At 42.1% G+C, this 21837-nt stretch overlaps 2 protein-coding genes across 9 annotated transcripts in view; one reads left to right on the forward strand and one right to left on the reverse strand.

The window, feature by feature from the left end:
* The window catches only part of LOC111150882 (centrosomal protein 170), a 121501-nt gene extending 120541 nt beyond the window's left edge, over window positions 1-960 (reverse strand). For 6 of the 8 annotated variants that reach the window (XM_022508561.1, XM_022508557.1, XM_022508556.1 and 3 more), the window contains exon 1: window positions 48-960. The gene's annotated coding sequence lies outside the window, so the exon portion shown is untranslated. The remainder of the gene's footprint in view (window positions 1-47) is intronic. The other 2 variants (XM_022508559.1, XM_022508560.1) reach the window with 2 other exon arrangements.
* A 24-nt stretch (window positions 961-984) lies between these two features.
* LOC111150884 (serologically defined colon cancer antigen 8) overlaps window positions 985-21837 on the forward strand; it is a 259368-nt gene continuing 238515 nt past the window's right edge. The window contains exons 1-4 of the mRNA XM_022508562.1: window positions 985-1229; window positions 13977-14129; window positions 14841-14926; window positions 18472-18585. Coding sequence (XP_022364270.1) covers window positions 1034-1229; window positions 13977-14129; window positions 14841-14926; window positions 18472-18585 — 549 coding nt within the window. The 5' untranslated portion in view covers window positions 985-1033. The remainder of the gene's footprint in view (window positions 1230-13976; window positions 14130-14840; window positions 14927-18471; window positions 18586-21837) is intronic.

Raw genomic sequence — 21837 nt, forward strand, 5'->3', positions numbered from 1 at the left:
AGCGGCGGCGGCAGCGCCTAACCCGAGCAGCTGAGCGCATCACTTACCCCTCACCGCTGAGAGAGGGACCGGACGGGGGAGGCGGGGCGCGTCGCGTCCCGTGAGTCTCTCGCACGCCGTCCTCCCCCCACCCCGTCGTCGTCGTCGCCTCTGTCGTCGTCGTCGCTGCCGTTCCGGTCGATCTCCCGGCCCTGAGCTCCGCTGGGCAATAACGTTATTCCACACACGCCCCGCACATAGCGGTAACGGCAAAGAGCGGCCGCCCAGTGCGCAGGCGCCTGAGGAAAGGGCGAGGAACCCGGCCCTATCCCTTCAGCCGGCCCAGTCCCAACGATCTCTTACTGCGCAGGCGCCAAACGCAGACAATGAAAAGGGACTGTGCGGAGGGTCTCACCCAAAGGCTTCTCCAGCGGCCTATTGCGCAGGCGTGCTCCAAAGACCAGCTTGAACAATAAAGAGGACGCTGGCGTTAGCCGGGACTGCAACTAAAAAGGACTACAGTTCCCAGAGGGCAGTGCGCCAACTCCAAGTGGAAGTCTCGCTGCTGGGCATGCTAGGATTTGTAGTGTCGGATGCCTTCAAAATCCAGGCTGATTGGGAGATTTAAAGCTTCTTTTTCTTGAGAATTTATTTGGCTGTTTTGGCAAATGGTCGCGGCTGAAAGACGACGAGCTTGTTATTTGTGTCCTTGAGAAGACTCAAGGACCAAGCAGACTTAGAAGAATCAAGGCCTTCAGGGAGCTCTTTCTGTCGGTCGGGTGGTCCAAACAGCAGGATGGGATAAAGGCAGGACTAAGCCAGCCTGAGCTACAGAAAAGGGGCGGAGCCTCCAAGCAGTCTCTTGGCAACCGGATCTGGCCGCCAAACCGCCAAAGCTTGTGGCGCGATATCCTCTGGGAATTGTAGTATAGTTGGAGGGACCATTTAGGAGCCTCGTGACTGCAGACCCACGGGCTGCGGACTACAAGTCCCGACGTCCACCATAAGGGCCACTGGGTGGGAAGGGCCCCCCGCGAGCTCTGTCCGGGGTTCCATGCTCCCCAATGACAGCAGCGGCAGGAAGCAGGCGGGCGCTTCTTCGGCGCCAAGGCCTCCTGTTCCCCGAGGGGCGACACTGGACACTTCCCCACGTGACTCCCATCTCTTGGTCCCAGGTCTGTGCATGGCGAAGTCCCCGGAGAACTCTACCCTGGAGGAGATTCTGGGGCAGTATCAACGGAGTCTCCGGGGTGAGTTGCGCCGAACCTCTGTGCCCTAGCCCCTGGGTCCCAGGGCCTAGTGGGCGGGAGCTGGCCAGGTGCGTTTCCTAACACCTCGGTTCAGCCCCAGCCAGGACGCAGAGGAAGAAGATGGATGGTGCTGTGGTCCTTGAGCAGAAATGAAATAGTTTGCGTTTGTTTTTACCGTGAAGCAGTAAGTTTCCCCCTTGATTCCCATAGTTACCTGAACCAACTCCCTGAGCTTGACATAGGCATCGTTCTCACCCAAGGCCAGCAGAAACTTTTGGGTGGCTCCAGTGCACTCTTGCCCACATCCCTAATTTTAATCCAGTAAATTCCTGATTCACGCTTTTTACACATTAAGGTAGTGGTGTGGGCTGCTGAATGTGATTTATCGGACCACGTAAAAGAAAATACTAATTATTTTAATCACAAAAGCTTCCATTTAGTGGTCTAAGCTATTTACATATATCAAATCATTTTAAACTCACAGCAACGTTATGAATATCCCTCTTTTACACCTGGAGAAATCAAGGTGGAAAGAGGTTGAGTTAGCCCAAAGTCCACACAGCTGGTTAGTGGCAGAACCAGGTATTAAATTCAGTCACAACTGACTGCCTTAAAAGCCCGTTTTTTTCTTTATTAATCATGTCATGGTTACTATTACTGTTACCTTATTTGGTTAATTCAGATTTTCTTTTTTTTTTTAAGATTTTATTTATTTATTTGACAGAGAGAGAGATCATAAGGAGGCAGAGAGGCAGGCAGAGAGAGAGGGGGAAGCAGGCTCCCCGCTGAGCAGAGAACCCAATGCGGAGCTCCATCCCAGGACCCTGAGATCATGACCTGAGCTGAAGGCAGAGGCCTAACCCACTGAGCCACCCAGGCGCCCCTAATTCAGATTTTCTTAGTGTCATTAGGGATCAAAGACTTTATAGGAGTGATGTTTGTACTTATCAATAGTTCTGTCGTCTTGGACATCATATATACTATCTGGAAATCTCAGTACTATTATTTTAAAGAGGAAGTTATGGTATTGTCTACAGGGTTATTTGTGAGGAGCGAATGAAATAATACACATAAAGCACTGATTTTTCAGCTTTTTTAAAAAAATTGTTACCCATTGATAAATACATTTTATGTGGGACATATACATATGCATATAAAAGTTTCACTGGAGAATATTCTACTAAATGTAATACACTCTATTCTTTTGCATTTTCTTAACCCTTTAGATCATAACCAGCAGGTTTTGTTTTTTTTTTTTTAAAGATTTTATTTATTTATTTGACACAGAGAGAGAGAGAGAGTGAGCATGAGCAGGGGTAGGGTCAGAGGCAGAGGGTGAAACAGACTCCCTGCTGAGCAGGGAGCGGGATGTGGGACTCGATCCCAGGACTCTGGGATCATGACCAAAGCAAATGCTAAATTGACTGAGCCACTCAGGTGCCCATGACCAACAGTTTAAAAAAATTATTTAAAGTGTTTAGAACAATGAGTCACTTAAAAATGTTGTGGCTACTATGTATAAGGCATGCTTGGTGCTGGGGATACAATAAAGAGGTAGACCGAGTCTCTGTCCACACGGAGCCTCTGCATTGTGGGGGAGAAAGACAATAAACAAAATAATTACAGATAATTATGATAGAGAATAAGGGTAAAGAGTAGTGCTTGGCACATAAGAAGCACTCGCTAAAAGTCCGCTGCTACTTATAATTGGTTCTTGCAGCAAAGTGAAGATTTTTTGAGGAGATGAGAAAGTTTATCTTCTAGTGACTCTAGATTTTGTAAGCGTTATTATGTATTGTTTCCATCTGTCAACAGTGTTGTAAACTGTCAACATTCTCAATATTCAAACTGCAAGAATAGAATAATTGGTCTTGATGAATACTCTCTTCAGCCTACTGATGTTTCAGAAGCTGTTAGATACAAAAATAACCACTTCTGACTTTTCATTTGAAAGCAAGAGGTGCACTGTGCACAAGGATAACGAGTGATTTTTTTTGAGGCTGGTAAAAATTTGTTTTTAGTTATAAGTTTCTGCTAATACTTTGTCTCCTCTTACCTTATTTTGAAACGTTATCTAAGCAGTGGGGGCTTAATAGGGCTTTTTAGTGCAATAGGTGGTTAATTTCAAATGAGTGCTGCTTTCAGTAATTATTTAGAGTGGAGAGTTTTCATTCACAGGTGAAACATTTTAAAGTAAATTTTAAGTTTAGCGTGACAACCGTATAAGATCGTAAAAACAGTTATAGTCAAAAGCAAACATGAAGCAGAGAAAAAAGTTAAAGTTGGTTTTTTGTTTTTTTTTGTTTTTTTGTTTTTTTAAAGTGATGGCTTGGGGCGCCTGGGTGGCTCAGTGGGTTAAAGCCTCTGCCTTCAGCTCAGGTCATGATCCCAGGGTCCTGGGATCGAGCCCCACATCGGGCTCTCTGCTCGGCAGGGAGCCCGCTTCCTCCTCTCTCTCTTTGCCTGCCTCGCTGCCTACCTGTGATCTGTATCTGTCAAATAAAAAAAAAAAAATCTTTATTAAAGTGATGGCTTGACGGTGAAACAAGAAATGGAACCTGACTTTTTTGGTGGGTTTTCAAGACTTATTTTATTATTTATTTAGTAGCATTTTAACTTTTATGTGTAGTTTATATAACAGTTTATGGAAGGAAATAGCTAATCCTGAGTTAAAGTACAGTCAGAAGTTCTTTGCTTCACACATATAAATTAGGACTTTTGAATAGGATAATTCCCTTTGAAGTCAAAATGTGTGCTTCTGAATAAACAAAGTATGGTGGCATTATTTTCCATGTGGAATTTCATTATTTAAGTGTTTGTGCCTAGTGACTTGAGAACTTGTTACTATACAATCAGATAAAACACGATTTGAAGTTCTTTTGTTTTATTTTGTTTTGGTTTTGTTGCTTTGTTTGGTTTTGTCTATCTGCCATTACTTCCCCAAAATGTTTTGCCTATTTCATGTTTAAACAAAGACTAATAAGTATTCTTGGTCTTACCTCACATGTTATTCTTCTGGTTCCTTCATAATTGTACGTGTAATTATTATTAATATTCCTTCATTTATATTCAGCCAGGAAGTAGCCATATAAAAATGCAAAATGCTTTCACAGTTTTCTACGCTAATTCCTTATTTTTAGAGCTTTTTCTCATTACTTTAAATGTAATTTTAAGTACTTTTATAGTATATTAAGAATTTGATTTTTTTTTGTTTTTTTCCCCTTAAGGCTTTATTTTATTTATTTGTGAGAGAAAGTGAACGAGTGCACAAGCAGTGGGAGGTCCTGATGTGGGACTTGATCCCAGGACCCTAGGATCAGGGCCTGAGCCCAGGGCAGACACTTAACCAACAGATCCACCTAGGCGTCCCAAGGATTTGAAGTTCTGATTTGAAAGGCAGAGTCAAAGCTACTTTCTTTTATTTTTATTTTTTAAAGATTTATTTATTTGAGAGTTTGGGGGGCAGAGGGAGAGAGAGAGTGAGCATCTCAGAGCTGAACAAGGGGCTCAATCTTACTACCCTGAGATCACCACCTGACCTGAAACCAAGATTTGGGGGCTTAAACAAAGGCACCACCCGGGTGCCTGTGCTTGCTTTCTTTTAAAACCAAAGTGCAATTCTTACTTCTCCTTGACTCATGACCTTAAGCAGCTGTGGAAGGAGGGAACCCACTGGCAGACTTCACACTCCCCTCTTACCTTTTCCCTTCCTTATACTTTTCAGATGTATTCACTCTTTATCTCTTGCTTTGGATCGTTTGTGCCCTCATTGTAAGAAATTAGAGAGAAATAGTGATTTTCCTTCAAAGTAAGGCTTCATTGCCCCACTGTTCTCCCCCTTCCCCCCACGGCCTCACTGGTCTGCAATTATTATTGCTTCACAGCAGATGATCTGAAAGATTCCAGTGTGGGGAAAACAGGTACCCTGGGAATCATGGAGCTGAATCTAGAGGTGGAAGTGGCTTGGGAGGTCTCCCGCAGGATGGTTAGGTACTCATTCTCTTTACAGCGAATGTAGGCAGCAAGCATTAAGGATTGATTGAGAACTATATTGGGAACTGGGGAGAGTAGCAAATACCCCTCCTCTCATTTAAATCCACCACATCATTGTACAAAGGCCACGAGGTATAAAATAAACTAGCCTGTAGCCAAGAGAGGGTCAGAAAAACCAATGTAACAGGGAATCCAGGCTGTTCTAAGTTCTGTGCCCTGAATGTAGGAATATGATAATAGAAAGGAGAGAACCTGTTAGAAAAGCAGTGTCCCATTCTTAATAACAGAATTGTGTCTACCTTATTACTGCAGTGTTACCTGTAGGTACATTTGTGTCAACAACACTCTCTATGTGACTCACCTATTTACCTAGTTCGTAACCACCTTTGGCTGCCGGGGGGAGGGTAAAGAAAACAAACATAGACTGTGACAAGTATAACATCATTATTTTCCACATCCATTTTTTATGCTAGTTCCTCTTTTGTTTTCAACATCATGTTCTGGGTTCTAGATTGAATTTCCGTAAGAGTATAGTGGACGCAGTGGAGGCTATGGAACTACAAGTCAGGCCACTAAAATCCGACTGTAGCTTTACTGATAAACATCGGTGTCACCTTAGGCAAGTCAGTAAACTCTTCTTAGATTCTTGTTCTCTTGTCTGTAAAAGGAAAAGTTTAGAGGAGGTGACAGAATTACTGCCTTAGGACCCAAGCAGGTGACAAAATCTGTGATAGAGTCTGGAAGACACTAGGAAGTGGTGAGGCTTATGGCCAAACTGGGCAGTTTATGCTTTCTTTAAAAACATTCCAATTTCTGGGGGCACCTGAATGGCTCAGTGACTTAAGTGTCCAACTCTTGGTTTTGGCTCAGGTAATGATCTCAGGGGCTCCGTGCTCAGTGCAGAGTCTGCTTGAGATCCTCTCTCTCTCTCTCTCTCCCTGTGCCCCTCCCCACTACTCACACATGCATTCTGTCTCTCAAATAAATAAAATAAATCTTAAAAAAAAAAAAAACCTTCCAGTTTCTTTATTTTTCTTCACCCTTCCTCCCACATTTAGTTAGAAAAATACACCTGAGAACCTGGTTCCCCCTGCAGGGCTTTCTCTCAGGCTCCTGCACCACTAATATCCCTTCCACCAATGCCGACTGGACCATGTGAATGATGATAGTTATGTTTCTATCTTTTTTTTTTTTAAGATTTTATTTATTTGACAGAGAGAGATCACAAGTAGGCAGAACAGCAGGCAGAGAGAGAGAGAGGAGGAAGCAGGCTCCCTGCCAAGCAGAGAGCCCGATGTGGGGCTGGATCCCAGGACCCTGAGATCATGACCCGAGCCGAAAGCAGAGGCTTAACCCACTGAGCCACCCAGGTGCCCCTATTTATGTTTCTATCTTATAAAAATGAGAGGAAGGAGTGGAACTGGTCCATAGAAAGTGAGAGCTTGAATATGGGGGAGTAAAAAAAAAAATATATATATATATATATATATCTATATATATATGTGCATATATATATAGATATATATATATATAATTTGAGGGTTGATTGTTTCTTTATAAATTGATCTAGTTTGAGAAAACCAAAGATAATGTTGATAAATTTTACTTATGTATGATGGACATATCTCCCCAGATCTTACCAAGTGCTGTTTTTCCCCCCCGGCAGGGAAAGGCTCCCATCTCTAGGAGGCCTGTGTTGCTTGCCAATACTTTGGTCACTGAGTCAGCCAGCAGTGATGTCATCTGGACCTTTCATAAACTTAAGAAAACATGTGTGCAATTTAAGTAAAGTCCTTTTTCTCAATTTTACTCATCAAACTTGTATTTCTTCTTTTTGTTTTTGCTTTTCTTGAGTGTTTTCTGAATGTTTTTCTCTTCTTTGCCGTGTGCACTACCTATGCATAAACACATGCGTGCACGAGCACACACACACACTCCACAGATAGTGTGTGTTTGTTTATTTGTTTTGCTATCAGCTTCGCTGTGACCAAGACAGGCAACAATGTAATAAAGCCCCTGGAAGCATTCATTATGAAATGAGAAAATTATTTTGGCAATTTGGTGCAAATTGAAACAGCTCTCTCTTCTCAAAATTAAAGAAACAGAATGGTTTGGCTATTAATAAATAAGGATCAGTGATGCAAATGAAATTTATAAACACCTGAGTTTATCTTTTTGCTGATAAAATTTAGATAACATACATTCTTTTTGTTTGTTTGTTTTGTCTGCTCTAATGGCTTTTCTTAGTAGTTTTAGCTGTTATGACCATTTTTTTTAAACCAGGATCACAAAAGTTGGTAAATTCCCATTTTTCGTTCTCCACTACTGATGAGGTAAAATAAGCAAAGGCCCGGACTTAGCAGCCGGAAAAGAAAAGGCAGTAAAAACTTATTTTATAAATAAATAGTCATCCTTGGAATAATTTAGAACCAAAACAATGGTTCAGTGTTAGGAAATTGTAAGGGCATTTTCACATGTTCTTGGGCGGAAAAGGGGATTAAGTTAATTCCAAGTTATTGAGATCCTGAGAATAATTATATTTTCTCCTGAGATGTTTACAAACGTAAACTCTGATCACTTCCCCAGGGTGTGCTAAGGTTTTCCATCTTTTCACTTAGTAATACTCCTCACACGGTCCAAAGGTAGAGAGAGTAACTTGAAATGGACTGGTGCACTGGGCCAAAGCAACCTTGATGGGCGGGGAGGGGGGGGTGCGGGGGATGTTCTTCATCAAGACCCACCAGAATATGTACAGGTGCAGTCACCTACAGTGTCTCTGAAAGATGGCTTTGAAGTGTAACTGTTGTTTCCTGTGGTAGGCCTTGAAACGATATGAAGCTAAATGTGGATTTCAAGTTCTTGATTACAGCAGGTATAACACTTTCTCCTAATACCTGGATCAGAAGTACCCCGTCATGGTGGTGATGGTCATGGCTTGTGCACTGTGGCTGACTAGCTCACTGTCCTCCTGCCCAGTGAGGTGGCTGTAGTTACGATGTAGTAATGCAACAAGTCTCCTCAATTCTGAACATTGTGGATAATGCTCCTCTAACATCGGGGAGCATGTACCCCTTCAAATCTGTATTTTTGTATCCTCTGGGTAAATAAAAAATTTTTTTTTTGTATCCTCTGGGTGCAGTTGCCATAATTAAAGGTAGAGAACAAACTGAGGGTTGATAGTGGGAGGTGGGATGGGGGAAGGGCACTTGTCATGATGAGCACTGGGTTGTCACAACTGCCGGTGGTTGGGGGGCGGTGGTTTCTACTGTCATCTTGTGGGTAGGGGCCAGGGAGGCCATTAAACATGCACAACACAGCTCCTTACAATAAAGAACAATCAGGTGCAAATGTCAGTAGTGCTAGGTTGAGAAACCGTGATCTAGAAGTAGCAAGGCCTTGCTCATTGCCTTTGTTCTACAAGAATCATGCTCAAGAATAATTATAGTTAAGGATACTGATTGTCCTGGCTGGTGGTTTTACCTATGTTCTGCCACTCTGGCTAGGATTACTTATCAGTGGAAAGTGACAGGTGCATACATCCTCCCAGTTGGGGCTGGAAACATACCTGGTGTATCCTTCATAATGTATAGAGCTGATCTCCTTGATTTGCCAACATCCACACGTCCTTAATGGCCTTCCAGCCACTGCTTTCTTAAGACGTTTACATTCTTGTTCAGATCACCTTTCACTCCTGGCGCCAACGCCTTCAGCACATTTTTTGGCTATTAGAGTCTTTTCTTTTATGAGAGAATTTTCTTTTAGATGTTTTTTTCATTTCTGCATGTTACTTTTAATCCCTTTCACTACTGTAATTGTCATTTCCAAGGCTGGCTTTCTCTGACTTTGGATTAGGCTGTTTTATCTTGGTTGTGCTAGCTGTCAGTCCCCTAGTAAAGGTGACAACAATCTTCTGACTAGCTGAAGCCCAGTCAAGTGTGGACAGACACATGTATCTCTTATCTTGCTGTGGTTTCATTTTTCTGCTTGTTTGCCCTGGTCTCTGCTTGTTTTAAGAACCGGGGTGCATCTCGAGTCTCAGCCTAGGGAAGTCTGGTTCATTGCTTGGTTTCTCAGAGACAGCTGGGCACTGCCCGGGGAGTGGTTCCCCCCACCCAGTCACCGGGGTAATTCCTGTTCACATCTCCCTGTGCAGATGGAGAACGGAGACATGAATAATTCACGGTCCATATATAAGGGATGAGCCTTCCTAAACTGGGATGTTATTTGCCTTTTGTTCAAAAACACCTTGGTGAAGAGAGGCCTGATGGTGACGTGGGGGAGAAAATGGGTGGGTGGGATTGGACCATGAGAATGGTTAAGACAGACTGAAATGGACCAACAGTCAGCAGCTCGCTCACTTGTGGTGCTCATTGTACTATTGATATACGAGTAGTGGACCTCCAGAAATACTACTTACTTACTTTTTTTTTTTTTTAAAGATTTTATTTATTTATTTGACAGAGAGAAATCACAAGTACAGAGGCGGGCAGAGGGGGAGGGAGAAGCAGGCTCCCTGCTGAGCAGAGAGCCTGATGCAGGGTTTGATCCCAGGACCCTGAGATGGTGACCCGAGCTGAAGGCAGAGGTTCAACCCGCTGAGCCACCCAGGCGCCCCACTACTTACTTTTATGTTCATGTGTTGCTTTGGGACTCAGAGGTCCTATTTGGGTTTGTATTGATAATTAAGTTTATTTTCAGGCTATGGTTGGTGCTGGGAATAAGAAATCAGGATGCATTATGAAGGACTCATACTGTCCTCTCTGGAGAGAAGGGGAAATGAGTATTCTTTTCATCTCTTGGTTGTGGACAGAAAAAGTTTGCCCACTCACAATGGGATAGGAAATGATAACTAGAACCTCCTGTCTAATCCGGTTTATAGCAGATAACGGCATGTGGGGTTTAGTGTTTTATGTAAGGACTATAGGACTTTGAATTGCGGTGGTTCCAGCTGAAGAGCAATAGGGTTTCATCTGTTTTGAACCATCTAAGCATTATTATTCCTTGGGATTAACTCTGTCTGTTACAGCATATAACTAGGTTGCTATGTATATACCTGAAGAGCATGTAGAGTATTTTGAAATATACTATTGAAATGACTTAAAAATATCACTTCCCTTTTTAGTTTTAGTTTTAGGACACAGTTTCTGCAAATTCCTTCTCTTCCTCTCTGATCCTAGTAACTGAAGTCAGTGATTGCAAAACCCCCCATATCTTGGTTATAACTTTTCCTCGGGATAGTTGTTCATTTCAGTATCTCACCATTTCATATAATAACTGTTTTCATAGTGTAATTTTAACACATAGTCTTTGACTGTCATAAATTTTAAAAGAGTAAAGAGGGATATTGGAAAAGGGGTTAAATGAGCTCAAAACTCGCCAACATTGTAATCTCATAAAAGAACTCTATGTATAGAGATTTTTCAACTGTGAATTTTTTCCGGATTTCCTTTCTTTTTCCTAATACAGCTTTTTAGCTTTTAGTCAAATTAGGTATAAATAAATAATTATCCTTTATCTTAGAAAAAATCATTTCATAGCTCCACAGGGCACACTTTGAATGTTAGTCAGTCCCTCTGTTTCCTTTCTAATGGATGTAATAAAGGTAAGTGCTTTATTCATAGATTTACGCATGTGAGTCTAAAGCTTTGGGAACTAAATTGCTTACCATGTAACACTTTGATTTTCCTTTTCCATTAAATCTCTTTAGAAAATACTAAGTTGTTGGAAAACTGCTACTTCTTATTTTTCTAAAACCAGAAATGTGTCTTATCTGGGTTTTTCTTAAACTCATGATGAGTAAAAAACAAAACAAAACAAAAACCCCAAACCACCCCAAAAAGCAAAACTCATGATGAGTAAGAGGAGGCCAGGCTTGATTAGTATTCAGCACAAAGGCCTGTCAGACAAAGGTCTGTGTGAAAATAGGATTGGTGTGTGGAGAGAAATGTAGTGATAAATTCACTGAGTCTCTTGTGTAGTGAGTAATAAAATTTCATTGTCGAACCCCTGACCTGAAAGGCTTATTTTCTTTAGTTTAATTAGGAAATAAAATGAGTTACTCTAAGCGAAGAACCTATGTCAGATATTTTATAACACAGAGTAGTGTGTATGTGTGTGTATTTTTTTTAAACTGAGTTACAGTTACTTTTTTTGTTCTAAACTTTGAAATTAATGAGCTTGGATAAAGTAAAATCTGTTTCTCAAGGTCCTGTAGAATATATGTTTGTAAATATATTTTCATCCATGACTGGTAATGAAAAGATAGTTGTTTTGTAGCTCTCTAAGGGTTCCCATGTAGGTAGCAAAGATGAGGAGCTTTTCTCCTGAGGACACAAGAAGAAATAGACCTAAATTGTCAAAGAAGAACAAGAATGTCACTGGCCATCATTGTTAAGAGTTGTTCCTTCTTAGGGACCTTCTCAGGGAAAGTACCATCTCCTTCCCTCAAAGATCTTAAGGATTGTTTCAGTGGAGTTCATTTGTAATAGATGATAGGGCACTGGAGTGGCTCAGTTGCTTAAGCCTCTGCCTTCAGCTCAGGTCATGATCTCAGGGTCCTGGGATCTAGCCCTGTGTCAGGCTCCCTGCTCCACAGGGAGTCTGCTTCTCCCTCTCCCTCTGCCTCCCCACCCTGCCCCACTCGTGTGTGTGGCGCGCCATGTGCGCCTGCTTTCTCAGTCTCTCCAATATATAAATAAAGCCTTTAAAAGAAAAGAAATAGGGGCACCTGGGTGGCTCAGTCGGTTGTCTGCCTTCAGCTCAGATTGTGATCCCAGGGTCCTGGATCTAGCCCTGTATGGAGCTCCCTGCCAAGCGGGGAGTCTGCTTCTCCCTCTGCCCCTGTCTCTCTCTCCCTCTCACAAATATATAAAATCTTTAAAAAAAATAAATAGATAATAGATGTAGATGAATTTGCATGGGAATTCATCATTTTCCGACCATACATTTCCATCTTAAATATATGTAGATGCTTGGTAAATTAATGAGTGGATTAAAAAATAACTTTCAAATACAGATGTCAAAATTTGAACAGGGTGACTGAAATCTGGGTTCCAGCTCTAATGTGAAAGGAACAGTTTTTGTTGTAATGTTTTCTAAATTGGAACCAGTGAATTCAATCCTAAGAGATGAGCAGAAACAACAAGTTTAAATGGAAAAAATAAATGGACCTTAATTAATGAAATTACCAGTTGATTGCCTGGTTCTCTGGTTGTTAGACATGTGAAAATATCCATAACGTAGCATAGATTCTCCTAATGCCATCACTGGTGTCATTAGTATGATTCTGTTTTTAATATAAGACTCGGATCCTTTGCTGAAAACATTTTTGGGTATTTCACTGGATCATTATTTCAGGTCTGTATTGCTGCATAACAAACCACTGTAAAGCCTGGTGTCTGACAGCAACAACTAAAGGCATTTGGGTTGACTGGACGCAGCTGGACAGTTCTTCCTGTCTCTTTCATACCATTGCGATGAGATGGCCTCGGGCACTGGAGTCATCTGGAGGCTCCCCTGGCTGTCAGCGGGGCTGGGCTTCTGTCCTTCCCCATGTGGTCTCAGGGCCTCTCCTTGCCACATGGCCCGGCCACAATCTCTCCAGCTGGGTAGGCAAGCTTCCTACTTAGTGGCTTAGGAATCGTAAAAACAAGCATTCCAGCAGGGAGGAAGCAGAAGCTACCAGACATTTAAAAAATGAAATCTGGGGGCGCCTGGGTGGCTCAGTCAGTTAAGGTCTCTATTCTTGGTTTCCTCAGGTCATGATCTCAGGGTCATGGGATTGAGCCCCGAGTGGGCTCCACACTCAGTGGGAAGTCTGCTTGTCCTCTCCCTCCCCCGCAGTACCCCTCCCCAACATGTGCACAGTGGGCGCTTACTAGCACATGCATCCTCTCTGTCTGTCTCAAATAAATAAACAAATCTTTAAAAAAAAAAAATGAAGCCTGGTCTGGCATGGTGTAACTTCTGCATTCCATTGGTGAGTACAAGTTACCAACTTAGTTTCAACTTGGGAGGGGACAAGGGTAGAGTCCTGGTTTTGGGGGGGGCGCTATTTGGAGAGATGAACTACTATAGTATAATATACCCTAAGAAACTTCGTTTTAGGCTGTAGGGTTAAGTATGTGCTAGTGAGTCAGAGCTTTGGTCCTGGGGGTGGTGAGGTCCACTGACCAAGAGTCACTATGGATGTGTAGTCAGCCCGCAGGACACTGGAGGGACTAACACTACAGAGGAGGGCACTGTAAGCATTTCATTTAGCTCTTCTGGTCTTTATCAAAACTAGTCCAGACAGTCTGGCTGTCTGTCTGTTGAGGAGGGACCTCTGGCTCACAGGCACAAGTGGGCTTCCCTGGGTATGACCTTGATGTGGTGGAGTCTGTCTGGCTAGTTCTGCCCACCACCCTGGTCTCTCAGGGAGGGAAGAGGAGCCCTTTCTGGGGTGGGGTCGGTGTTGGGAGGGTGGAGTGGGGAGCATCTAACCCATTCTGTCCTCCTCGGAAGTAGAGCTATGTGTGCTGAGTGTCCACCACGATGAGTCAGGGGCCTAGGGATCATCAAGCCTCACCTCTGACCATGAACTTCATCTCTCTCTTCCTCAGCACTGTCCTCAGCAAAGCCAGAAACACCTCTCTGCTTTTTCCCAGAAAGTCTGAGACACGATGACTTCTCCTTTCGAAACTGGCTTTTGGAGTAAGTGTACATGTGGCCGTCCAGACGTCCCCAGCGCTGATTTGCATCATGTTGTCGTTGCAGAGCGTGCGAATAGAAGCATTCACCAGCTGCAGAGCGCCCTGAGAGAAGGCGACGGTGGTGTTGGAGAAGGCGCACCAGACGCCCCGTGTGGCACCGGCGTGGAAAGTGAGGACCCTGGGGCAGCCTGGCAGGAGCTGCAGTACAGCCATGCCGGTGCGTGTGAACGGACGTCAGTCCTGGTCTCAGTGGCACAGGGTGACTATTTTAAGCTCCTCCATAGAGTAAGGACTCCAGGCCATCTTCCACTCTGCAGGTGTGATTTTCTTCCTGAAACACAAATTAGCTGGTGTAGTTCCCTTGCTGAATATTTTCCCTTTGACTTCATGTGCCTGTAGGCTGAAGTCCACAGTCCTTTAAATGTCATAGCAGTATTTTCTTAAGGTGGCTCCAAGCTACCTCTGCATGTTCATATTTCTGTCCTGCTCCCCACCATCCATGTTGCAAGCCACGTTCTAGCCATAGCAGCCCACTGGCCCTGCTTCCGCCATCCCTTCGAAATGGGATTTTTCTCACCCTTTCCTGCTTCCTAATCTGCTCATCCTTCGCAGAGTTAACTCCTCTGTAAAAGCAGCCATGGTTAGGTGCTTCCTCTTCTTCTAGCACTGCCTATAGCTACAGATCTACATGGGAACTTATTACCCGGTTTTTTTAATCTGTCAGTGGCTTGCTCTTGCTCAGTGGACTCAGCTTTTCAGTGGTAGCGATTTTCTTATGTTTGCCTTTGGATCTCCCATCCATTGCACAGTTGTTGATGCATAAAACATGTTTACACTATGTTTGTTAGATGGATAGAAGTGTGGATGGGTGGCGATAAGCCCTGGGTCTGAGGGAAGGCTAATGAAACCCATCATGTTCTCTCCACAGTCAATCAGCTCAAAGCTCTGTTGTGCCAACAGGCAACTAAGGAAAGTGAGGTGTCTCCATCGAGAAGGCAAAATGCGTCCCTTCTGGTGCGTACCCACATTTGCAACCTGACAAGAGCATTGTCTTCCTATTTTTTTAAAAAAAGATTTTATTTATTTATTTATTTAGAGGGAAAAAGCTTGAATGGGGGGAAGGAGAAAGGGAGAAAGAGAGAGAATCTCAAGCAGACCCCACGCTCAGCAGAGCCTGATAGGGGGCCTGATCTCACAACCCTGAGATCATGACCTGAGTCAAAATCAAGAGATGCTTAACCGACTGAGCCACCCAGGTGACCATCTAAGTATGTTTTAACTCTACAGTATTGTTTTAGTAGAATACTGGGCAGGACATTCTGATAGCATAAAGCATTAAAAGAAATGATCTCCTCGAGGCGCCTGGGTGGCTCAGTGGGTTAAAGCCTCTGCCTTTGGCTCAGGTCATGATCTCAGGGTCTTGGGATCGAGTCCCACATTGGGCTCTCTGCTCGGGGGGAGCCTGCTTCCCTTTCTCTCTGCTTGTCTCTGTGCCTTCTTGTGATCTCTGTCAAATAAATAAATAAAATCTTTAAAAAAAAATGATCTCCTCTCTGATTATTTTGGCTGAAGAATAGAGACTTCCATGGCAGAGGGAATCCTGAATTTTAAATTTATTGTTTGCTTGAAAAGTATAAGTGAGGGAAAAGTCTGGACAATTTACTTTGTAATTGTTAACAAAAAAAAAAAAAAAAGGAACGGTCTATGGAAAAGAGTAGCTGTTTCTTTTTTATGGGCTTTTAGAATTTAATTATATTGCTAGCTGTCCTTTGTAACACATATTTTGAGTATCAAAACCAAAGTATATAATCTTATTCTGCATTTTAAAATACATGGTTATAAAATTGCACAATGTGAGAAGCTATAGTGTATTTTTTTCTGAAGTTGTTTTTTATTGCTATTGCTTCAACAGAGTGAATTATTCCTGATTGTAGCAATGTGGTATGCTAACGCCTGATACAGATGTGAGGGAGAGATAGGTATGAAGGAAGGATTTGGCCGGGTTTAAATGGTCTAAATAATGGCCTAGGCCTTAGGTCTATCTGGGCCTATTACTTTCTAGAAAGATATTATGCCTCACAGCGTTTCTATAATAATAAGAGTATATACTTAAAATTCTTTAGAAACCTATGCAGTCTGACACAAATCTAATACATCAAAGTAGCAATAACTACCTTGTATTTTCAATGTAATGCGTAAAGCATTTTCAACGTAATGCATTGAAATGTGTGCGACAGTTGGAAAACAAGGCTGCGTTATAGAAACCATGGAGACATAGCACTTTACTCACAGCTGAAATGTCATAACCGTACCCCCATATTAACACTTTGCTCCAGCCTGACACATACATTCATGCTTAATTCCCACTTTGGAGACATGTACTACATACCCATATTCAACATTTATGGCTATCAACTATAATTTTAATGCAACATTAATGCAAATTTAATGCAACAATGCATTCAGTGAATGCATTCCTGGTGAGACCTGGCTTCTAGAATGCTCTTAAGTACAGAGTGGGTAGAGTACTTGGAAGTCTAGTAGACGAAGTTACTGCATCTGCTGAATGCTCAGGCACAGTCATTATCATTTTTTTTTTAAAGATTTTATTTATTTGACAGAGAGAGGTCACAAGTGGGCAGAGAGTCAAGCAGAGAGAGAGGAGGAAGCAGGCTCCTTGCAGAGCAGAGAGCCTGATGTGGGACTCTATCCCAGGACCCTGAGATCATGACCTGAGCTGAAGGCAGAGGCTTAACCCACTGAGCTACCCAGGTGCCCCACACAGTCATTATCATTTTAAAGTTACAACCGAGCAGCGGTAATCTGGAGCTGGTTGAATCTGGGTAGCAGGACGAGGCTTATCGAGAGCATCACTGGTTCTGTATGTGCTTTACAAATCCCCGGATCCGTTTATATGGAGCTGTGTGGAAGGATGTGAGTTAGACTCTGAATGTGTATAGCCCACCTGGAATGATTACAAGCCATAATGACAATAAGCATGTCTGACGGTTTAGAAACACTTTAGAGACACTTTCTTCTTCTTTTTTAAAAAAAAATTTTATTTATTCGAGAGAGAGAGAGCGCTAGCGAGTGAGCCGGGGTAGGTGCTGAGGGGGACGGAGTGGGACGGGGAAAGAATCTGAAGCAAGCTCTGTGTTCAGCGTAGAACCCAACTTGGGACTCGATCTCACAACCCTGATATCATGACCTGAGCTGAAACCAAGAGTCAGACACCTGGCTGACTGAGCCACCCAGGCAGCGCTCGTGTGCACTTTCATAGCCATACGACATAGCAGCCCTATTGACAATGCAACGGAGGCGCTTTGAGATGGAAAATAAAACCACATATTATTACTTATGATTTTGAAATGTGGCTGTCCAGATTCTAATAAACCCTTCAAACTATATACAGGTGATTTCATTTTCCACTCAGTATTAGCTTGGGTCTTTTTTATTTTTTACACCCACAGTCATATTTGATTCTTATTTGTCTATGTTCTGGACCCATTTCTGTTAACATAAAATTATTATCATTAATTGCTTTCTATTCACCAGAGATAATCCATTTAATTATAGTTACTTTGGTTTTTAAACTTCTTAAATATGCGAAAAAGCAAAACTCTACTTAATTATTCTGCCACAAGAACTGTCCTTTGTTGTTAGGAATTTCTAACAGCCTGAGAATAAGGATCAGGTGTCTCATCTCGAGAGTTCTCTGGGTTCATTTCACTTGTTGACACTCATTCTCCCTTCCTGGTTTCCTCTTTTCCTTAAAAAATATCACGGAATGATAAATGATTCTAGAAACCCCATTATCATTTGAGGCAAAAGTAGGAAATACATTAAAGTCAATGCAGGAGTACTGCAGAGGTACAGAGAATTAACACTTTTTCTGGGGTCTGTTTGCTGGACCCCTGGTCCAGGGTAGCTGTCAGTTTCTCGAGGGTCCTGCCTGTGTACCCTAGGCTTGGCAGCTCCGTGCTCCAGACCAGCATAGTCTCAAATTGTCTTGAGTACTAGGGTCAAAAAATCAAAAACCATGCTTTGCTAATGTCCTCCTTTGTAGATTGAATTTTACCTGGTGGACACACCTGGCAGCGAACCCTTGTCTAAAGAAACCCTTCAGCAGGCCGCTGGTCTGCCATTTTGGCTTATAGTGCTCTCGTATGGCGGTTTCTTGAAGAGAGTTGTCCATTTATCTCCCCATTGCTGAATAGGGTGTCACATTTCCAGATGGCTCTGATAGGCAGTTCACCCCAAGCCAATGAGACTACACCAGCATTTTTCCATTTGCCACAAAGTTTTTATGACCACTCTCACTTTCCATCTTTAAAAAAAAGATATTCACACCTGAATATTATCTATTTTATCTATCTGTGGAATTTATAAACTAGAGACATAAATACTACTGGCCACAATGTGATCTACCCTATGTTTTTGTGACATCAGTACTAAATTGAGTATAGACGTGGTATGGTGGTATTACCTGATTCTTGGCTAAATCCAAAGATGCTTAATTTTGGGGGGGTGTTTTGTTTTTTGGTTTTTTTTTGCCTTAGAGGTCATCAGAGTACAAGGAAGCCAATATGCCTACTGTATACAATCTCGTTCCTATCGTCAATGACCAGTCTCAATACATTCATCATTTAGAGGCAGAAGTCAAGTTCTGCAAGGTAAGTTTCTCATTAAAAATTTAACTGTAACTAAGTTAAAGTTTCTATTAATGATACCTTATATGAAAATGTGCTATTACTAGTCTTCACGTGTATTGCGATACATTGACAGTTGCATGTTCACATGTTTGAAAAGACTGATATGTTACAGGGGCTTCTCAGGCTGGGGAATAATACTCCTGACCTTGCCATTTCTGATGGCTTCATTTCCCAGTGGCCCATAACTGTGTCTCATGTTTTGATAATGTGCTCTCATGTTTTAGAGTTTTTGCTTTCCACCCTACATTTTTTTTTTGAAAGATTTTATTTATTTGACAGAGAGATCACAAGTAGGCAGAGAGGCAGGCAGAGAGAGAGAGGGGAGAAAGCAGGCTCCCTGCGGAGCAGAGAGTCCGATGCGGGGCTCGATCCCAGGACCCTGGGATCATGACCTGAGCCAAAGGCAGAGGCTTTAACCCACTGAGCCACCCAGGCACCCCCACCCTACATTCTTTAGCCTAGTTGATGGGAAATGCGTTAGAGTGGTAATACCAGTCACTCTCCTGCACTCAGGGATTCTAAACTGCTGACTAAATCTACTCCATTGTCTGCATGAAGGTTCTTACCTTCTACCATGAAGGTTCTTAGCTTGGAATGAGAATGGCCCGGGGGTGCTATTAACAATGTTGAAGAAACCAATTGTGTCTGCTGCGACTTGTAACACCAGATGCTTATAATGTTCAACTGTACACAGTCCAGTAATGTCATTAATGCCTTTATTGTCATTAATGCCATTGGAGCCTTTATGCCTTTCCAAACGTTATGCCTTTCCCTCCTTTTTAAATTCAGTATCAATATATCATATTTTTTACATTTTGGTTCCTCTTCTAAGGTGCAAGACTCAGAAACCTTTAGACATTTCATGGTTTTGACGTTTCCAAGAAGTTCTCCATCTTAGCATGTGGCTTTGTCTTTGTTCTTGGAGGATACAATCGTTATTGCACAAGGATTCTTGGATTACTGAAATGGCTGAAATAATATCCTTGGATTGATTCCCTTAACAAGCTCCTATAAATCCTTAAAATGCTATGGGTAGGCTGGGGGGCTCAGTGGGTTAAAGCCTCTGCCTTCAGCTCAGGTCATGATCTCAGGGTACTGGGATCGAGTCCCGCATCGGGCTCTCTGCTCAGCAGTGACCTGCTTCCTCCTCTCTCTCTCTCTCTCTGCCTGACTCTCTGCCTACTTGTGATCCCTGTCTGTCAAATAAATAAATAAAATCTTTAAAAAAAAAAAAATAGATGCTATGGGTAAAACTTAGAAGACCTTGTAGGGGAGTTTTATCTTTTGCCTATGACTTATAATTAAATTAACATAAAATAGATTAACAGGATGAAAATATGCACATTTATTTGGTTATTTTATTACTGAAATATAATTGATAATATATTACTTTTAGGTGTACAACATGCTGATTGAACAATTTGATATATTACTCAGTGCTCATCACAATAAGTGTAGTTACTACCTGTCAGAATACGATGTTATTACAATATTATTGACTACATTCCCTGTGCTGTACTTTTCATCTCTGTGATTTGTTTTATAACTGAAAGTTTGTACTCTTAATTCCCTTTATCTATTTCACGCATCTCCCTACCGACCCCTCGGCAACCACCAGTTCTCTGTTTTTAAGTGTCTGTTTGTTCCTTTATTTTGTTTTTTAGATTCCACATATAAGTGAAATCATATGGTATTTGTCTTCCTCTGTGTGATTTATTTCAGTTAGCATGATACCCTCTAGGTCCACCCATGTTGTCACAAATGCAAGATGTCATTCTTTTTTTTTAAGATTTTATTTATTTATTTGACAGAGATCACAAGTAGGTGGAGAGGCAGGCGGGGGGTGGGGGGGGGGAAGCAGACTCCCTGCTGAGCAGGGAGCCTGATGCGGGGCTCCATCCCAGGACCTGAGATTATGACCTAAACTGAAGGCAGATGCTTGATCCACTGGGCCACCCAGGCACCCCAAGATGTTGGGTCTTTTTTATGGCTGCGTAATATTCTATTTCATTTATACATGTATATATGTACACACACACAAACACACATCCCACATGTTTATCCATTCATCAATCAATGCATATTTGGTTGTTTCCATGTCTCAGCAACTATAAATACTGCTGCAGTAAACAGAGAGGTGCATGGATTTTCTTGGATTTGTGTTAGTTTAGGGGTAAATACCCAGTAATGAAATTACTGGACCTTATGGTATTTCTGTTTCTAATTTTTTTGAGGATCCTCCATACCGTTTTCCACACTGGCTGCACCAATTTATATTCCCACCAACAGTGCACGAGGATTGCCTTTTGCCCCATCCTTATCAGTACTTGTTAATTCTTGTCTTTTTGATACTAGCCGTTCTGACTGGTGTAAGGTGATACCGCATTGTAGTTTAGATTTTTTTTTTCCCCTGATGATGAGTGATATTGAGCACCATTCCATATGTCTGTTGGCCGTGTGTATGTCTTCTTTGGAAAAATGTCTATTCAGGTCCTCTGCCTATTTTTAGATCTGATTATTTACTTTTTTTCAGTGTTGAATTATACAAGTTCTTTATATACTCGGGATATTAAGCCCTTAACAGGTATATCATTTGCAAATCTCTTCTCCCATTTAGGAGGTTGCATTTTTGTTTTGTTGGTGACTTCCTTTGCTATGCAAAAGCTTTTTATTTTGGTTGTCCTTGTTTGAGGAGACCTATCCATAAACATGTTGCTGAGCCAAGAGATTCCTGCCTATGTTTTTTTCTTTTAGAAGTTTTATAGTCTCACATTTAGGTGTTTAATCCATCTGGTGTATATTTTTGTGTATGGTGTGAGAAAGCGGTCCAGTTTCATTCTTTCACATGTTGCTGTCCAGTTTTCCCAAAACTATTTTTTTATTGAAAAGACTGTCTTTTCCCTATTGGATATTCTTGCCTCCTTTGTCATAGATTAACTGACTGTTAGAGTTGTGTTTATTCTGGGCTCTCTATTCTGTTCCACGCATCCGTGTCTGTTTGGGGGCCAGTACCATACTGTTTTGATTACTATAGCTATGTAGTACATCTTAAAATCTGGGATCGTGATACCTCCACCTTTTTCTTCTTTCTTAAGATTACTTTGACTATTTAGGATCTGTTTTGGTTCCATACAAATATTAGGTTTATTTATTCTAGTTCTGTGGAAAATGCTGTTAGTACTTGGGTAGAAAGTGCATGGAATCTGCAGATTG

This window comes from Enhydra lutris, unplaced genomic scaffold, assembly GCF_002288905.1.
Source record: "Enhydra lutris kenyoni isolate GAN:26980312 unplaced genomic scaffold, ASM228890v2 scaffoldscaffold24, whole genome shotgun sequence".
NCBI classification, from domain to species: domain Eukaryota; kingdom Metazoa; phylum Chordata; class Mammalia; order Carnivora; family Mustelidae; genus Enhydra; species Enhydra lutris.